This window comes from Phocoena sinus, chromosome 18, assembly GCF_008692025.1.
Source record: "Phocoena sinus isolate mPhoSin1 chromosome 18, mPhoSin1.pri, whole genome shotgun sequence".
In the NCBI taxonomy this organism is placed as follows: Eukaryota; Metazoa; Chordata; class Mammalia; order Artiodactyla; family Phocoenidae; genus Phocoena; species Phocoena sinus.
The window spans coordinates 24,608,380-24,629,051 of NC_045780.1; the positions used below are offsets into that span (position 1 = coordinate 24,608,380).

A 20,672-nucleotide genomic window follows, 5' to 3' on the forward strand; every position below is an offset into this window, starting at 1 on the left:
ACTGAGTTCAGTGAGTATCTTTATGACCATTACTTTGAACACCTTATCTGGAAGTTTGCTTATCTCCATTTCATTCAATCTATTTCTGAGGGTTTGTCTAGTTCTTTCATTTGGAACATATTCCTTTGTTTCTTCATTTTGCCTAACTTTCTGTGTTTGTTTCTACATATTGCGTAGATCAGCTACGTCCCTCGGTCTTGAGAGAGTGGCTTTGTGTAGAAGGTATCCTGTGGGGCCCAGTAGCATGGTCTCCCTTGGTTACCAGGGCCAGATGTTCCAGAAGTGTCCCCTTTGTGGGCTGCATGTGTCCTCCTGTTGTGGCTCGGCTGCACCTCCTGAGGGGGTGCTTGTACGCAAGGATGGACCCCAGTGTGGCTGGCTGCAAGGCCCAGCTGCAACTGTTGTGGGTGCTCTGGTGTGTGGGGCTGACCCCTGGGGCAGGAGCCACTTTAGGGGGACACTAGTGTTGGCCAAAGGTGTCCACCAGGTCTAACAGGGCAGGGGGCTGTTTTGGTGGGGCTCCAGTGCCAGCTGAGGGTACCCACCTTAATGTTTATTTTTGAAGGAACAGTAAAATATCCATTTTAAATGGAAGCTCATCATTACAATTTTTTTCTTCCAAAGCTACATCATCCTTATTTCATTCAATTAGTATATAAAAATTATTTAAGCCTTGATTTTATTTCACTGTGATTTTTATTTCTAAATGCTAGCATAATTGAGTGATTGTTTTGTGCCAGGTATTATGTAAGCACTTCATGTATGTAATTTCATTTAAGCTTCCTCTCAACAACATGCTGTCCACAGCCACTCCACTGGAATGTGCTAGAATTGGGATACAAACTCTTGTCTGAAACCAGAGTATGAACTCTTAGCAACTACAGCAATTCTCTCTCTCATTTTCAGGAAAAGATTTATGGGGTAAAAAGTAGCAAGAAAGGGGGGAACCCAAATTTAGAGTTGATTATATATAATAAGGTTACACTTAACTGTTCATTTTACTTGGAAGGAAAAAAGAAAGAAAGAAAACTGCACTAGGACCATCCTATAAGATTGTCCTTAGGGGAAATGGCATGAAACTGACTCAAATAGACCCCCTTGGGATTTGGTCCAAGATGAATCACATTTATATGGAATTTATATCAGAGCAGTAATGATAGTGAGCCCCAGGACAAAAACAGTTTATAGAACCAAAATTTCAATTCCATCTACAGCCTTCGAGGGCTTGCAACTAGTATTCTCTCGAATTACCTTTGAGTCCTTTGCATAATAAAGTGTACGACCTCGAAGTTTGAAATATCGCTTTTTCCATCTTTGGAAAGAACTGGTTTGCTTCAACAGCTGTCCCTCTTTAATACTGGTCTAGGGAGAAGCAGAAACACAACATGATTCAAATGAAATTCAAAACCAAATAAATTTCAAAATTAATGACACACTATCATTAACATTTTGAATATTATTTCTCATGCTTTGCAAATTACATGAGAGAATATTTTATTCTCCCCATTCAACAAGCGAACACATGTGCAAAGTCCCAAAGAGCAAAGGTGAATTCAACATGGTGACTCAAAGCAGTCATAAACACTATGGAAGACACATGCACAAAACTAATACCTTTCAGTACAGCGTGATGAGTACATGTACATATATAAGTACATATATACTTGTATATAGTAAAATGGTGGAAGGGTGGAGGTGCAGTATAATGTAATGGTTAAGAAGGCATGGGCTCTGGAGCCAGAAACCTGTGACCAACTCCTGGTGCCACCACTTAGTAGTTGGATGATCTTAGGCAAGTCAATAAACTTCATGGCTTTATTTATTCATCTATAAAATGGGGATGACAACAGGACATACCTTATAGGGTTGTTGTTGTGAGAAATTAATTTTAAAAACACGTAAAGGTATTGACTGCATAGCACATATTAAGTGCTCATTAAATGTCAGTTACCATCAGCTACATGTTATTGTAACAAACACATACTCAAAGCATGGTGCATGGCAACCCAAAGAAGGAAGCTCTGCCTCAGAGGGAGTCAGTGATGTCCTCCCAGAGGAAAGCCTTAGGTGGGTCTTGAAGGAGTTTATCAGAATGATAAGGAGTGGGAGAAGGGTATTTTATGTGTGTGCAGAAGTAGAAAGGTATAAAACAGCACAGATATTTGGGGAATCTTCACAGAGTTTCTGGTTATAAACACAGGGTAGAGCTTGTAACAGGGAGCAGCAAGAGCTGTGGCTGGAAGAGGTGGGCAGGGGCTCTGGGAATCTGGGCTAGACCCTGTGCTAAGTGCTTTATGTATACAAGTTCATTTTATTGCCACCAACAACATTCTTGGAACCCCTCTGACTTCATCCAGTATCTCTCCTTCACTTGGTCACCTCCATTCACAATGATGCTTTGCTTTTAAGTGGTCGTGCATGCACGCCCCTTAGGACTGGACACTACCTATTCTCTCCTCCTGGACTGCTCTTCCCTCAAATATCCATCTGATCAACTCCTTCACCTCCTTCAAGTCTCTCACCTTCTTTTTTTTTTTAAACATCTTTATTGGGGTATAATTGCTTTACAATGGTGTGTTAGTTTCTGCTTTATAACAAAGTGAATCAGCTATACATATACATATGTTCCCATATGTCTTCCTCTTGCGTCTCCCTCCCTCCCACTCTCCCCATCCCACCCCTCCAGGCTGTCACAAACTCTCACCTTCTTGACGAGACCCACCTCACTGACCTCCTATTGCACATGCTCTCCATATTTTCCCCCATCCAGATCTTACTTACTTCCCCACACAAAGTACTTTCCATCTTCTAATGTATAATGTAATTTACTTATTTATTTATTGTGCTACCCCTATTAGAATATAAGTTCCCTGAATTTATTATATCTAATAAAGTTAAATTTAATGTTTCATTTCAACTGGAAGGGAAAAAAAAGGAAGAAGGAAGGACACTTTATTTATAGCAAACTAAACTTACAGCCTTCCTATGAGACCGTCCTTAGGATATATGTCATGGGATTGACTCAAATAGATCCCCTTGGGATGGGGGTCCAAGATGGATCACATCTATCCTGAATTCACAGAAGAGCAGTAATGCTACAGTGAATCTCCAGGGCAAAAACAGCTTACAGAACCAACATTTTATATCCATCCCGCTGGACTGCACACTGATGTGTCTCAAATACCTAGAACATTATCTGGCACATATGATATGGAGATCCATATGAATGAATAGAAGATGCTGAGATTAAACCCATATCTGTTTGAACTCCAGAGTTTATTTCCAACTTTTACACTATACTGTCTTTCATTATCAACAAGACATAAAATATTGAGAAAAGTTTGTTGTCTCTGATATGGTAGTTAGGTCACACTCATGTTTACTTTCAGTTTCATTAAAAGATTCCCTCTAGAGCCTGCTCTCAGATGGTCCTCCAGGAATTGTGAGAGCATTAAAATTTAATGATAACAAAATACTTTTGAAACTTCAGTACCAAAGAGCCCGACTTAGAATCAGACAGACAGACTTCAAGCCAGGCTCCGCTACACGCTAGCAGTATAAATCTGCGTAAGTTACTTCAGCTCTCTGTGCCCAGTTTCCTCCCCTAAAATATGGAAATAATAACGCCAACTTCACAAGCTTGTTGCATCTAATTTAATTATACGATAATGCCTGGAGAGCACTTAGCACACTGTCTGGGTTACAGAAGATATTTAATAAATGGCAGAAGTGTTATTATGATATCGTTATGCTATTAAGTTCACGGAGTATTTGCCAGGCACCAAATTATAAGAGCTTCTTGGAAGAAGTGAATAAGTGTTTGCAGGCCTCTGTGAGAGCAAATAACAGCTGGAGCAGAAGGAGAGTGTCAAGAGATGAGGTTAAGGGAGACAACAGCCAGGCGATGCTGGCCACAGAGGGGAGCTTGCTTTTTATTCAAAGTGCAAAAAGCTAGTGAACTGTCTGAAGCGGGACAGTGAGAATGGGGAAATGGGTGAGATCCAGTGGAGGACCAATTAGGAGGCTGCTGCAGGAGTCCCAGGGAGAGACCAGGGAGGATAGAACTAAGGTTGTAGCATCACTGAGACCGACAGAAGTAGAGGAATTTGAGACGTTATTTTGAAGGCAGAATCTACCGGCCTCGCTGATAGACGTGAAGGGCAAGAGAGAGAAAAGAACCAAGGACAAGTGTAAGCATTTGCCTTGGGCAACCAGATGCAAAAGATTGCGAGAGAAAAGCGTATTAATAAGGAAGACTTAAGTGGTGAGCTGCCCTGCTGTAGCATCCAAAGTTACCCAGGGTAGAAAGTCTATCTTCTTAAACTTGATCACAGAGTCTTGAAATGCTATAAAAATATAACTCATCCAGAGAACACATCTTTTGGCAATTCAAATTATAAAAGTGGGTGTTTTAAGATTTTTGTAAAGTTCTGTTGAAGGCAATGAGGAAGAAAAGTTCATGTTTAGTCTACTTATGTTCTATCAGGCTGTTTCTAAAAAGCATAAATAATCTAATATTTCTTCACATGGTTACTAGAGTAATTTTCTAAAATGAAAACCTGATTACATTATGCCACTGCTTAAATCCTTCCTTAGTTCTATCTTTTTTTTTAAATCGATGTATAGTTGATTTACAATGCTGTGTTAGTTTCAGGTATACAGCAAAGTGATTCAGTTATACACACACACACACACACACACACACACACACACACACACACACATTCTTTTTCAGGTTCTTTTCCCTGAAAGGTTATTACAAAATATTGAGTATACTTCCCTGTGCTTGTCTGTTTCGTATGCAGAAGTATGTGTATTTTAATTCCACACTCCTAATTTATCCTATCTCCCTCTTTCCCCTTTGGTAACAAACATAAGTTTGTTTTCTAGGTCTGTGGTTCCTTTTCCGTCTTGTAAATGAATTCATTTGTATCTTTTTTTTTTTTTTTGCCTGTAGCATAAAGTCCAAACTTCTATATGCATCAGAGAAGACCCCTGCATGAAGCTGTCCAACCTTCTCGCTTGCCCCTCCTGCCAGAGGCTCCTCCCTCTGCCCTAAATGCCCCCTCCTCAATCGCCTGTCTTGAAAGCGCCCATTCATTTCAATTCTGATCTAGTGCCACCGCCTCCGGAAGACTTTCCCACCCCCTAGGAGGAAGTGAACACTCCCACCTTTGTCTCTCGAATGTGTCCTTCTCCTACCTGTATAACAGCACCTATGACAACTGAATGGCATGTTTGTGTTCCCACCAGGCTGTGACCTTCATGGAGCGAAGACCATGTCCTACGTATTTTAATAATATCACCAAATAACACGTTAGCTGACACTTTAAGGCCTCCATAAATGTTAAACCAAACAACTTTTAAAGTGTAAAATGGTATATAACTTTGTCTTTTAAAACGAAGATAGAATTAGGAAAGAAAACAGGAAAGAATGGCTATAAATGATTTTATGGTTTCCAGCATTCAGCAGGTCTGCTTCTTTTCACTGCATATAAAAAACAGCAAATACAATGCAAAAAAGTATATATGGACCCCGAGGTGCACTCCCTGGGTGAGGGTTTGGGGAGAGATAGTCAGAGGAACAGGAAAATGTCTATCTATCCTGGTTTTATGGCTATTGATAATTTAAAGATGCTCCTTACATAGTCACTTTCAAGGCAAATAATTTATGTGTTTTACTATATAACTTCATGTCCTTTAAATCTTGCCCAAGCATGGATTTATTTGCAGTGTGTGAGGCTGAGGAGAATACATGCATTTACAAACTTCTCTATGTTATAATATACAAACAGTCAATTTTTAATTCTTGAAGAAAGAAAAGAAAGAGAAAAACATCTGAAGCTAGCTTGCTTTCCTCTAGAGATGTGATTAAAAAGACTTAACTAGGAGGCAGTTTTTCACATGAAAGTTAATCCTTAAAATAAACGTCTGTTTATATATGGCAAGTTAAACAAACACTTCTCATAAAAGAAGGAGCATACCAAAAATGATTAATCTGTAACAGCTCCTGCAAATATAATCATATAGGCAAAGCATGGTTCAGAGAAAAATGCTGTGGTTTGAAAAATCTCAAAATAAGGAGCAAACTAAAGGAAGAAACAAGGAATCTTTCTTGAAAATCAAAATATTTATTATATTCACTATTAATGTTCAACTAGAATAACAAATTGAACTTAGTAACAGACATAAGAATTAGCTATGATCCGTTATTATTAACAATCTATGAAAAATAAGCGTTCGATTTTAATTTTGTTCACAATTTCTAGGATAAGGGATTAGCTCTCCCCTCCCTCAAAATAAGGCTTAGAAACATTTGCGTTTAATGGCCATTTCATCATATAATCTGGTAGAGATTAGTTTAGTACAATCTGACCTTCATGAAAAATCAGTGAAGTTGTATAGCCCCTAACCGTAATCCAATAACCCAGTTTCCAAAATATTAAACACAAAAAGTTAAATGAATTTGGCTTTGAAAAACAAATCGCTTCAATAAAATAAGCTTTAAAAGTTTTAAGATCTCTCTTCTATCTGGCTTTCTGAGACTGTTTGCTGTCCAATGTCTTACAGCTGTGCAATTGCTCGTTTCGCGCCCCTCGCTAAAAGCAAACAAAAGTAACTTCTCTTTTAAATTATACACACATGAGTGCTCTAGGATTTCACCTAACATTTCAGAAACACCTCTGTGTCACAAGTTGAAGTTGTTTTGATGGCATACTACTTCAATGTCCTGAGAAGAGTGCAACTTTACAAACAGCCCTTCAATGAGCCTTTTTGTAAAGCTAAAAATCTTTGAAAACGTCGGTTACTGCCTGATTTATCCGATAAATGTACATTTTCCTATGTTGGCTTTTGGGGGGACATCAAATAGGTGTGGTGAAGAGCCTGATGTGGAACTGGAAACGTCAGTGATGACTCATCTTTTACAGATGCCTTCAAAAATTCCAGAAGAATCTCGAGCTTCTCCTAGTCTTGCCCCAACACGACCCCTTAATTTCTCTTCTAGGGAAGGGGAATGGAATTTGTTGTGATGGCAGATGTGGGCTGTTATGGACTGAATGTTCGGGGGCAATCCTAACCCCCAATTTGATGGTACTAGGCGGTAGGGCCTTTGGGAGGAGATTGTGTCAGGAGGGTGGAGCCCACATGAATGGAATTAATGCCCTTATATGTGAGACCCCAGAGCACTCTCCTGCCCCTTCCCCCGTGTGAGAACACAGCTAGAAGATGGCTATCTCTACCAGTACATTGATCTTAGACTTCCCAGACTCCAGAACTGTGAGAAATAAATATTTATTGTTTAAGCCACCCAGTCTTTGGCATTTTTGTTACAGCGGCCTCAACAGACTAGGACATGGGTCAAGAGAATTTTCACCACTCTATACTTTGTATGTAGTCACTTCTTCCCTATCTCTTTTAACTCTCTATCTACTCCACCCTCCCAAACAGAGAATTAGTCTTTGTCTTATACCTTTCTTTGCCATATCCATTTTGTTATATAAGGTCCAGGAAAGCTGTCTATGTACAGGGTACCTGTACAGAACCTATAACATCACGTGTCTAGACTTCCTTGAATGGTAAGCATCTTTAGTTTTACAGACTTTAATTTCTAAAGTGGAAATATCCTTACATGCTGTATATCTTTATGTGCTGTTGTGACATGTGAAACAATGGATTTGAAAGGATACATAATTTTTTAAAAGGCTGGTATGACAAGATACCATCATCATTAACATTCGTCCCCGTGCTAAGCATTATTTATTACAGAACAGATCTTATCTTTCAATCCATCCCTTTCCACTCCTCCTGCCTTTGCCTTAGTTCAAGCTCCTCTCACTTCCTTGAACTCAGAAGTGCCCTACATGTCCTCCAGGCAATCCGTTTTTCCCACCACCAGTCCACTGTTCCCACCATGGACAGAATTATCCATAAGAAATATTTTTGATCCCGCCAAACTCTGCTTTAATATGTTCAGTGCTTTCCTATCACCCGCAGTGTAATCCCAGACTTGTGAGCTGGGCACACACTCTTCCTTCCATAAATGACCCACTTTCTGTAACAGCTTCATCTTCAGCATTCCTCCTAAATTCCTCTAACAGGAGAGGAAAAGAGAAGTACCTGCGAATCCCCAAATCCTCCATGCTTCCCTACGTCCAAGCTTTTACACGAGCTCTTCCTTCTACTCATAATAGTCTCCTCTGCCTCTTCTTAGAAACCTCCCACCCCATCCTATCATCCTCCAAGGCTCAGGCGGCCACCATATCCTGGGTGCATCCACAGCACTATGCCCACACATAACTTATAGCATGAATCATGTAGAATAGGAATTTAAAAAAATTCATGGCTCTCTGTCTCCTGTATCTTATTGATTTTTCCATCCTACACATATAACCATGGACTTGATACTAAGAAAATACTGACTATATGTTAATAAATTTATTCAATAATTAGGAAACAAAAAGTAAGAAATTAAGAGGATTAAAACATTTTTTTCTGATAAGAACTTGAGGAATTAAGTGGAGAAAAATATTTCAATTTTTCTCTCTCCAGCAAGTCAATACACTGTCAGAAAGCACAAAGGAAATAGACCTGACTCCCCAAAAAAGGCCTGGATTGAGTTCCATTTCTGGCTCCATTTACTAGATTTGTGGCTGCAAATGAGCAATAACATTTATGAGCCTAAGTTTCCCTACCTGTAAGGTGAAGATCATTGTCACCTGCCTTGTATTCTTCAGAGTTGTTAGGACAAAACAAAATGAAGTGTAAATATCTTTCATAGACTCCCAAATGCTGTATAAAGTGTCATTAGTAAGCAAGGTACTATTTTAACAGGTCATACTTGTGGGAAAAGGTGTTTTTAGTGGGACTGACACAGTTCAGTAAAGACAGACCATTTCTGAACAAGAGCCCAATGCTTATATTTAGAGAAATTATCCCACAAAGATCAGCTTTAATCACATAAAGTATACAGTTCCAAAATGTATAGTTTTCTGAACATTTACATACGAGAAATCAATCATGGAATTGTATTTAATAATGGAGCAGAGTTTAAAACTGCTATATAGTGTTAGTATTTTACTATTTTAGAACATCAGTCTTATTTACCAGTAAGAATTAGAAAATGATGACAACTGCTGTCGGATAACTCCACCTGGATGCCACTGACTCTTCAAAATTCAATTAGGCTCAAACTGATCTCCCCATTAGAGTAGGGCCAGGCCCACCTTATTCACCACTGTAGCCCCAGCACTTACCATAGTTCCTAGCACAGAGAATAGCTCTTAATTGCACAAAAGAATAAATGAAGTGAAGACTGATATTCAAATAAAGCAGTTGAATGTCTTTTAGAGGAAACTTGAACTGTACACTATCTTAAGAGCTTCTAAAGGAGAGCCTGGGCAGGAAATGGACAGCATTCTGAGAACTGCACCCAGAGGTGCTTATTTTGTGGCCATCTCTTTCTCATTTGAAAATGTCCCTGCAGCAAATTTAAGCAAGTAGTTGTTGACTATTCTCTTGGGTTTTTCTTTTTTTCCCAAATTGAAAGCCATTCTGCTTTTATTCACTACCATTCCATCATTGCTAAGGAAGGCCATCGATTGCATCAGCATTAATATTGTATTTGGGTGGTATCCAGACTTACATCTATAAAATGTGTAAATCAATGATTATTTGTAATAAACTTTCTATCCTTCCCTATTCTATCCAACAGCTAAACTTACATTTGCTTGAAAGGTCAAATGTAAACCACACAGATCTGAATTCTACTCTACATCTCTAAACTAAAAGTCTATCTTCATCACCAGATTGCACTTTAATGTGTGCATCTTCTATGACAATATCACTTTGTTCTTTTATTAGCTCCTCTATGTTTTGCCTGATTATAAAACAAGAGCTATTTTTCTCCACACATATGCCAGAACTTATATTGAATGACTACTGCCCATCACCTTTTTTTAAAATTAATTTATTTTATTTTATTTATTTTTGGCTGCGCTGGGTCTTCATTGCTGTGCGTGGGCTTTCTCTAGTTGCAGCGAGTGGGAGCTACTCTTCGTTGATGTGCACGGGCTTATCATTGCGGTGGCTTCTCTTGTTGCAGAGCAGCACAGGCTCTAGGTGCGCGGGCTTCAGTAGTTGTGGCTCACGGGCTCTAGAGCACAAGCTCAGTAGTTGTGGCTCGCGGACTTAGTTGTTCAGCGGCATGTGGGATCTTCCTGGACCAGGGTTCGAATCCGTGTCCCCTGCATTGGCAGACAGATTCTTAACCACTGTACCACCAGGGAAGTCCTGCCCATCATCTTAAGACTTTGGAACGTAAACCATTTGGTGTCATTCTGATCCAGTCTGTCAATCTCTTTTACCATCCAAGTATTAAATTGATTAAAGCCTGGTTTTTCTATGAGCCTCCAAATTTCCCTCAGTTCCTCTCGATTCCAGACCCTTTGGCTTTGTGCCTTGTATTCTTCTTTCCCCTTCTGAATTTTGTCCCACCATGAATCTCCTACTGTCTTAAAAACAAATTTAAGCCTCTTTGTGAAATACATTACATTAAGCTCTATCAAATACACCAGTTATTCTAAAGTTTGGCTGATCATCTGAATCACATGGAGAGCTTTATAAACATGAACAGCCTCAGTTCATCTGGGACTTTTTAAAATTGAAGTATAGTTGATCTACAGTATTGTGTTAGTTTCAGGTGTACAGTAAAGTGATTCAGTTATATGTATATATATTTTCAGATTATTTTCCATTACAGGTTATTACAAGATATTGAAATAGTTCCCTGTGCTATACAGTAAATCCTTGTTGCTTATCTATTTTATGTATAGTAGTTTGTACCTGTTAATCCCATACTCCTAATTTGTCCCCCCCACATTCCCCTTTGGTAACCATAAGTTTGTTTCTTATGTCTGTGAGTCTGCTTCTGTTTTGTATACAGATTCATTTGTATTACGTTTTAGATTCCACATATAAATGATATTATACTGTATTTGTCTTTCTCTGTCTTTCTTATTTCACTTAATAATGTCCTCTGAGTACATCCATGTTGTTGCAACTGACAACATTTCATTCCTTTTTATGGCTGAGTAATATTCCACTGTATATATATACCCCATCTTCTTAAGCCAATCATCTGTTGATGGACGTTTAGGTTGTTTCCATGTTTTGACTATTGTAAATAGTGCTGCTATGAACATTGGGGTGCTTGAATCTTTCCAAATTAGAGTTTTCGTCTTTTGCAGATATATATCCCGGAGTGGGATTGCTGGATCGTATGGTAGTTCTATTTTTAGTTTTTAAAGGAAGCTCCGTACTGTTTTCCATAGTGGCTGCACCAATTTACATATCTGGGACGTTTTGATTCAACAGGTCTGGAGTAGGGTATATGAACCTACACATATTAAAATCTCTTTTTGTGGGCTTCCCTGGTGGTGCAGTGGTTAAAAATCCGCCTGCCAATGCAGGGGACACGGGTTCGAGCCCTGGTCCGGGAAGATCCCACATGCCGCGGAGCAACTAAGCCCGTGCGCCAAAACTACTCAGCCTGCGCTCTAGAGCCTGTGAGCCACAACTACTGAAGCCCGCGTGCCACAACTACTGAAGCCACGCGCCTAGAGCCCGTGCTCCGCAACAAGAGAAGCCAGCGCAGTGAGAAGCCCGTGCACCGCAACGAAGAGTAGCCCACGCTCGCCACAAATAGAGAAAGCCCGCACGCAGCAACGAAGATGCAATGCAGCCAAAAATAAATAAATTAAAAAAAAAATCTCTGTTCGTCATTATGATTATCAGTCAGTTTTAATAAACTCTCACAAACATATTTAAGTATAATAATTTGTATAAAACCTTGAAAAGATATAATTTAGCACTTTAATTGATATTCAGTCTGATCATTTACTCTTATTTAGCTTTGAACATTTTACAGATTTGGTGTTAGAATCTTTCTAAAACATGGTTTTAGGAAGTACTGTATCTCTATGTTCAAAATGTTTCTTTCCTCTGTATATGGAACCCCATTAGTGTACCACTCCTGCCCTCTTTCCACCCCGCTGGCTCTGCTCCAGCCAGTGGGGGGAGCCATTTGGGTTTAATAACTGAGCATGCTTACTCAAGCTCTTCCCTTAAACAGATTTGATTTGCAGAAGGAGGCTAGAATAAGACCTCTGGATGAGGAAACGAGGAGTTGGGATCTGCACTGGACACGACCGTGTGGCAGGAAACGGGGGGCTGGAGCCGTGTGGACAGAAAAGAGCAGCCCTAGATGCTTAATCTTCCCCCTTCCTGAATAATGTCTCCAGCCTGCACCACCACCCAAACCCACGCTGGCACCCGCCTGACCTCACTGAGAAAGTGAATACTGGCAGAGGAACTGCAGTGGCAATGATGAGGACATGTTTCCGTCAGGAGCCAGAGGATAATGCAGTGAGCCAGGAAGATCCCAGCTTACAGAAGAATGGAGACAGCATGTGTTTCCGGAACCAGTATTTAAGGATAACGCAGTAAGGTGATGCGGGTGCTTTGTTTACACCACAAAATATTTCCCTTTCTCTAAACTGCCACTTGAAGCAGTTGTCCTCAAGCAGTTTTGTGTATCAGAATATATGACCGTGCACTTTGTTTTTTTATTTTATTTTTTTAAATTTATTTTATTGAAGTATAGTTGATTCACAATGTTGTGTTAATTTCTGCTGTACAGCAAAGTGACTCAGTTATACATATATTTTTTTTCATATTCTTTTCCATTATGGTTTATCACAGGATATCGAATATAGTTCCCTGTGCTATAGAGTAGGACCTTGCTGTTCATCCATTCTACATGTAATAGTTTAGAATGCACTATATTTATAAATTAATGCATTCTAACAGACATTATACCAACATATTCTAATTACCCTCTATGTCAATAGACCATCTAACGATTATGAAAGTAGTTTGTCCCCTACACTGGTTTGTAATTGTCTTGAGAAAAGCTATAGATATGATTACCTTCCTGAGACTGTGGTTATTTTGTGAAGTTTTATTTGTTCATTCCTAAAATTAAGCTTTCTCTCCATTTTTAATATGTTCCTTCTTTAGGAGTTTCTAAATGTTATTTTTTGGATTAATATTAAAGTGATAAAAATATATGGTTTTATAAAGTGCTCTTACACTTTTATTCAACGGAGAAGAAACAAAATGTCCATGCTGTGTACACATCAGATGCACTTTTTCTCATGAAACACCCTGAACTACAACACATTACCACAGGGTGGTAGTGGTGTTATGCCCGATGCCCAGCTTTTTCTTTCAGAGCCAGGAACATAGATGGACCTTTTGTCAGAGTTAGACGGATCCTTGCCTAGATCCCATGAGTGGCACATAATAACTCTGCTGTAAAGGGGTAAACAAATCTATCCTTCTAATCCTGAATTCACTTCTTCCTTTATTAAAGGAAGGATTCACTCACTTCCAAGAATAATCCCTTTGCCTACACATGACATTTTGATGTAACTACTTTCCCACTCGGCCACAATGACACAACTATTTTGATGCAGGGGCATTTTGATGTGGCTAAAATAAACCACTGAACATTACTTTTTTTTTTTAACTAGTAAGTTTGCATAACAAACGACCTCACGTCATGCCCAAGTGTCGCAATATCGCTGCCCTGTGTTCCCAGTTCAGACGGCAGTGCAGCCGAGGGGTCAGTGGTCAAAGGGTCCAGACAGTCAGGGATGGGATGGGAAATGGGGTGGTGCTTCATTTCCTCCTAGAGTCCTCTGGTTAGAGGACTCTAACAAGGAGTCCTATCTTTACCACATATATTTATCTCAGAAAGGGCTATTAACCAATCTGTGTAAAATATCTGTTTATTTTCTGGAATTTCAATTGTAATCTTCAATAATCTGCTCTTCAAGTTCACTGGTTCTTCCCCAGAGTATCTGGGTCCCAAGTGCAAAAGAAAATCTGTTACATTTCTGCCAGTTCTCTGAATTCATTGATAGATGGGTAGGTAAGTAGATGGGTAGGTCAGTAGACAGGTAGGAAGGAAGGAAGGAAGGGAAAAGAGGAGGGAGGGACAGAGGAAGGAAGAAAGAAAGAAACAAAGAAAGGAAGGAAGAAAAAAGAAAGAAAGAAAGAAAGAGAGGGAAGGAATGAGGGAGGCAGGGAGGGATTATTTTTAAACTCATAAACTCCACTCTAATGATGGTTTCAATTGGCAGGACTGATATCCCTAAAAGGATAACTCGGTTCTAGTAGATTTTTTAAGACCATCTTAATTGTTCCCCCAAATGAATAAAATCAAATGTGACTGTCCTCTGTGATCAGAACAGGGCAGAGTAAAGGTGAGAGACGAAGTCTAGGCAAATCACTAAGTAAGACGATAACACACACACGAATACCAACACGGGTTCCATACTTCGGTCATGACAGTGTGCTCCTTTATCAGGATCCATTTCCTGTCCTCCATTTATTCCTCCTCTGAGATCTTCCCTGCCCTGCTCTATCCCCTGCCAGAAAAACTTAACTCCTCCCTTCTTTGTGCTACGTTTGTGCATTGTTCTTACTTCTCTCTCTGCCTTGTAGTGTAGTCATCTGTTCGGCGTGATGCACAGGGGTGCAGAGCTGTACAGTCTGGGTGCAAATCTCAGCTCCACAGCTGACCAGTTGATAAAGACCTGGAGCAAATTACTTAACCTTTCTGTGCCTGAGTTCCTTGTCCTTTGAGTCGTGGATAATAACAATGATAACTAACTTGTAGGGGTGTGGTAAGGACTAAATGAGCCAACGTGTTCATATAAAGTATTTACAACACTTCCTGGCACATAGGGCTCAGCAGATATCAGTTGTTCTTATGTTATTCTCGCTCCTGTCCCTTATGAGGCAGTAACTCCCCAAAGGCAGGACTGCGTTTACTCCATCTTTGTATCCCTGGTACCCAACACCATGCCCATCACCTCAGTGGTACTTATAATTTGTTTGTTAAACGGAACCGAACTCTTTCCTCTGCCTTCCATCTCTGATTGTTCCCTCTCCACCCGTTCTTTCCCCCAGCATGTCTGCTCTTAAAGAGTATAAACTTGTTTCACCTCTTGATTATGTCCCAGATTCCAATCTATGCTTGCCTCTCCTTTAAACTTCCTTTAAAGTTCTTTTTTTTTTTTCAAAAGTAGAGTATTCTTATTGCCTCTTTCATCTTCTTCAGGCTTAATGCCTAGCTTTCACTCCTTCTTCAAGAAAACTGCCCCTTGGCTATTTCCAAATACATCCCACCTGCCAAATCTCTCTGGGTGAACTTATCCTCCCATTATGTCCTCTAAGTAGATACAGATCTCCTAAAACAAATTTCTCCATTTATTCTCAGTTCTTTAACTCCAGCTCCATGAAGATGCTATCACCAGCTGAAACTCAACAAGTATATTTTATTTCATGTAATATATGTTTTTGCGTAATTTTAAAAAACACATTTGTCTCGTCCAGGAAACCTAGATTCTAATTCTGAAACTTCTGGGAAATAACTACACAACACTGGGTAAAAGTCACCCAATCTGGAATTCAAAACGAACTCGGCACCTTCCCACGGCAGCTCTGCGCCTCTTCCTGTGACCCCATCTGTCAGCAGCCACAGCAGTATTTTCCTAAGCACATAATCCCCAAACTTCTGAACTATCTTTAATTCTCTCTTGCCCCTAAATTCCTTAGTTTGCCATCAAAATGATTTTGAAACACGGTCTTCCTGTCTGTTCCTGCTGCCCACGCCCCAATTCTGGTAGCTCCGTTATTTCTCACCTAGACACCTCTTATGATTTCTCCTATGGAGAAACTAGATTTCTCCTACGGAGAAATGAAGAACAGCAGTCCAGGAGGAATCTCCTGCTGGAGACAGAGCTGCACCAGCAGCCAGCCTGCCACCAGTACCCATCCTTCATTTGGAAGTGACTGCTTCCCCTTAAAGTCTGGCCCGAGTGTGGAAAACAGCTCCACTCTTAATAGCCCACAATAAAATGGGGGCAAGACAGAACACCCAAACAAGTCTTTACCAAAGACTGGCGATAACAAAAGGACGAAACACAGAGAAGACCTTGCCAGACAATATGAACAAAATACCTCTTGTCCTCCAGGCTTGTGAGCCCAAAGAGGGACCCAGGACCTGTGTGTCTTGGCTCTCCCAGCAGGTGTACACCAGATGTTCCCTGACCGCCAAGGAGCACAAGCTCAAGAGGCACCACATTCAAGGTCTCCAAACAAAACCCACGATGAGGAACCTTTCTCGCAGTTGTTCTTCACTCACAGGGATGCTGGCTTACTGCGAAGGCCTCAACTGAACAGCACAATCCAACAAACGTTCCCTATTGTTCATAAAAGGAAATCTAGTCCCCGCTAATTAATTCTCTAGACTCCTTTCCTCCAGAATTGTTTCCTTAAGATACAGCTCTCATCCTGTCGCTTCCCGGTTCAAAATCGTGGTTGGTTGTTCATAAACCACAGAGTGAAACAAAAACCTTGTGTCTGAGGCCCTTGACTGTCTACATCTTTACTTGGCTTCGTAGCCCCCTCTCTACGTGCAGTGCAACATCCAGCCTCACTGGTCCTGCAGCTTATGCTCCCGGCTTACTGGTCTACCTGCCATTTGCTGAACAAAACACGGACCCTCCTATCTTGGGACCCACGTCTACATGTCTTTCCAGAGGCCCGGAATGCTTTTCCCCAGGATCTTTCCTCCTCACTGACTCACCTCTAACTGTTGGGCTTAAACACCCTCCTTTCCAAATGCACCACCTATGGAGAGCTCACTCATTTGCAATTCCATGTGCTCGGTCTTCATGGAGCCCAATTTGCAAAAGGCAATGGATTCGCAGAGGAGAGCAATGTGCTAAGATTATGTTTACTCTAAAAAGCTTATCTCTCATGTTCAATATTATCAGTGGTACGTGAATTCTGAAAAATATATTAATTACAGTATGAGAAAAAAATAAATCATAAAACAGATCAACTTACCCACTCAGTCTGTAGACGATAGTTTAACCCTATCTCCCTAACCCCCGAAAGTCATTCTAGGATCCAAATTATTTTATTTCTTCCTCATCCTACCCAAACTCCAATCCACTTGAGAAAAGCTGTGTTGAGAAAAGTGAATGTTTTGTTTTTGGCCTGGAGTGGAACATTTCCTTTTTCCCTCTCTTCAATTCACATATCCCTACATCTTGATGCCTATGTTAGGCCATATCACATATGTGTTACCTTTATTGTACACAATTCTCCGTGTACACATAGAATTTGTCTGCTGAGGTTAAACAGAGCCAGGGAAGGTTCTAAGGCTTGCTGTACTTTTCCCCTGGAAGGTGAGGCAACCAAAGACTACTTCACTCCGATACCTAATACAAATTCCTTAAGTTCAGAGGTGCCAATCAGGTTCTATGATTCACACATGAAATATATCGTATTTTACATATCTTTTCATTCTTTTAACACATATTGAATGCCTACTACATGTCAAGAACTGTTCTAAGCCTTGGAGATAGAGCAGTAAACAAAACAGATAAAAATGCCTGCCTTCCTGGAGCTAATAGTATATTGGAGATCAAACTTAAGGTTCTAGAAAGGGTTTTCACAACATCTAGTTTCATTTTAACCAGAAATGAAAGGTGTGTATAATCTACTCATTTACTTATAAACCTCACTAAACTAGTTTGTAAGTATGAACCCAAAAGTTTGAAAATAGCATGCAAAAGAATACATATAAAAGTTTAGGACAACATCCTATGACCACTCAAAGAATAATTTCCTACATGAGAAAGTAAGTTATCGCCTCAGAGCCGCAGAACCTAAATCCAAATGGGCTACAGGAAGAAAATTTACCACTCACTTCCAAAAAGATGCCTGCTTACTTTTATCAAATGTATAACCTGAGGTTATAAAAGTTTAAAAACTACGCACACATACAAACACGCACACAACTATACACATTGTTTTAGAAGGCCAAGGTCATGTATATGTTTTTATGAAAAGCGCCTTCAGAAAAATTTTTTTTCATAATGACTCTACTAATACTGCTTTACTGCTAATATCAGTTTTTCCTATGGTGGAAAGATGGCAAGTAACTAAAGTCGGAAACGTTGTGATGGGGGACTATAGGTCTTAGGCATTATATAAAAATTTGTTAATAAATAAGTAGTCTCAGGATAGAAAGATTCTATGTAGATCAGAGAGAAACCTTTTTATGAGAGAAACAGCTAGTGGTCTACCACAGTCCATTCTTCCTTTCCCCAGCACTTGGCCTTCTAGCTACAAACTCCATTTCCTGGCCTCCCTTATATGCAGCCATGTGACTAAGTTTAGGCCAGTGGGAAGTGAGTAGAAGAGATGGGGGCAACTCAAGTGTCATCCCCTTAGAGACACTCGGCCTAGATTTGGACTATATTTTCCCCAGTTTCTGCTGGCTGGCAATGGTGATGACTTGGGTAACCTTGAAATGTGCCCACTGATGCTGCATTTCCCAGGTGCTGAATGTTTGTGTCCCCCCGAAGTTCATACGTTGAAGCCAAACCCCAATGTGATGGTATTAGGAAGTGAGGCCTTTGGGATGTGAATAGGTCTCTACCCTCATGAACGGGATAAGTGCTCTTATAAGAGAGACCCCAGAGAGCTCCCTTGCCCCTTCTGTCATGTGAGGACACAGCTAGAAGATGGCCATCTATGAACTGGGAGGCAGGCTCCCACCAGACACTGAATCTGCTGGCACCTTGACCTTGGACTTCCTACCTCCAGAACTGTGAGAATAATTGTTTTTTGTTTATAAGTCACCCAGCCTACGGTATTTTGTTATAGCACCCCAAACAGAGTACAACACAGACTTTTCACAGTTGGATGAACGCTGTGGCTAAGCTCTTGCATGTGGGATTTGAGCAGAGGTAATGAGTGCCCTCTGGCCTAGGCCTGGATACATGGGCCTCCCTCCTCCAAGTTTTCTTCCTCCGCTTTCTGGTTGGAACCTGGAACATAAGGGACCCCCCCCCCCGCCCAGGTAAGGACAATCCCTTGGGGAGATGGCAAGGAAACAACACAGAAGGAACCAGGGTCCCTGAGTGGCCTCATGTAGCAGAAATACTCACTCACCTCAGAAACCTTCCTTGGACTGTGATGTAAGAGAGAAACTTCTTTGTTCTCTCAGTCTCTGAATTTGGGGGGTTTCTTTGTTATTACAACTTGGCAACTCTAATATTCAAGCTATGTTAGAGTCATCGCACCAGCTCTGGACCACATGCCTCTGAACTGTTACTGGTGAGAGAGGCATACATTTCTATATTATTTAACCCACTATATTTTGGGGGGTTTTTGACAGCAAGTTAGTCAACATATACTACATTCCTACCATCTAATCTGTAATAAGTCAGTATATATAATTCTAGGAATAGGTACAAGACTCTACCCAGCATCCAATATCTTTTTCTCCTTCCTCACAGAACCCTGATTAGAGACCTACTTTTTCTCTGCAAGTCATATGCTTAGGGGATGCTGAATCTATTCCTAGCTCTAGCAAGTACATATTAATTAGTTTAATAAGTTGCTATGAGGATTCCTTTCCCCGTGCCATCTGTAATTAGTTCAGAAGTGGGATGAGACCTAATTCCAGCCAATGAGATGTGAGTGGAGGTCTGGGGGTGGGGAGGGACTGCTTTAGGTATACCGGAAAAGAGAGCCTGTTTTCTGTCTGCTGTCTGGATGTGACACCTAACTGATAAAGTATAACAAGAGTCCCCATAGAACAAACATAATAAATAAACCAATCCTAAGAACAAAATAGAAATAATATACTACCCCAGCCTAATCATGAGCTGAAAGAAACGTATTTAATTACTAGCCCCCTAATAGCCTTAAAAGGCACTGGAAGCACCACAGACAGAAAGGAACTCAGCTGTGTTAAACAGCGTCTTCCGTTTGCTTACTCTTACCTCAAAATGGCAATCCACAAAACTGTGAGGCTTGAAAATGCCAAAACTAGAAACCTCAAATAAATCTATAACAGTCTCCTGCTTATTCCAGACTACAGAGTACTCACGGAAAGAGCAGCAAAAATCCCACTTGCCTGATCCATTAATCCCTGTTGTTTCTCTTCAACGGAGCACATTGCAGGTTATTATCCTTTCGCTTACTTCTGATTAATTCTCAACACAGTCTCTTAAAAGCTTCTCTAAACATTCTGTACTCTCATCAAACTCCTAAATCAGTATAGCCATTACCCCAAACAAATAAGGCTCCCTGGAGTGCAAGCAGCAAAAACCTTTATCCACTGCACCTTTAATCCAGTCAGAAGCCTATTCTTCCCCCTCATGGATGAAATCCATTCCAAAGCTTTGCCAGTCATTCACAAAAACGAAAAGTTCTCTGGTCACCTTTAGTCACAAAAACCATTATATTTCAGTAAGTAAAATGTCCAGCCCAAACCCCAAACTTTATTAAAAGTTCAAGATTCTCCCCCCACCCCAGTCCAGGCTGCTCCAGGCATGGAAAGGCTTCTTCTCTTGAATATGTCAGCTCCTTCCCTCAATTTACTACCCACAGTGCCTGTCTCCTCAAAGGGGCCTCTTTATGGGTTCTGCAAAGATTTTCCTTCTGGAAACATCCTTGTGCAGCTCCCCCTAGTTTGGGCTCAAGCAAAGCCGCCTGCCCACCCTCCAGCCTCTGTGTCT

General features: G+C 40.5%; 1 protein-coding gene across 1 annotated transcript in view; it reads right to left on the reverse strand.

The window, feature by feature from the left end:
• DGKH (diacylglycerol kinase eta) overlaps positions 1 to 20,672 on the reverse strand; it is a 178,432-nt gene that overhangs the window by 111,129 nt on the left and 46,631 nt on the right. The window contains exon 2 of the mRNA XM_032611105.1: positions 1,252 to 1,362. Within this exon, the coding sequence (XP_032466996.1) occupies positions 1,252 to 1,362 (111 nt within the window). The remainder of the gene's footprint in view (positions 1 to 1,251; positions 1,363 to 20,672) is intronic.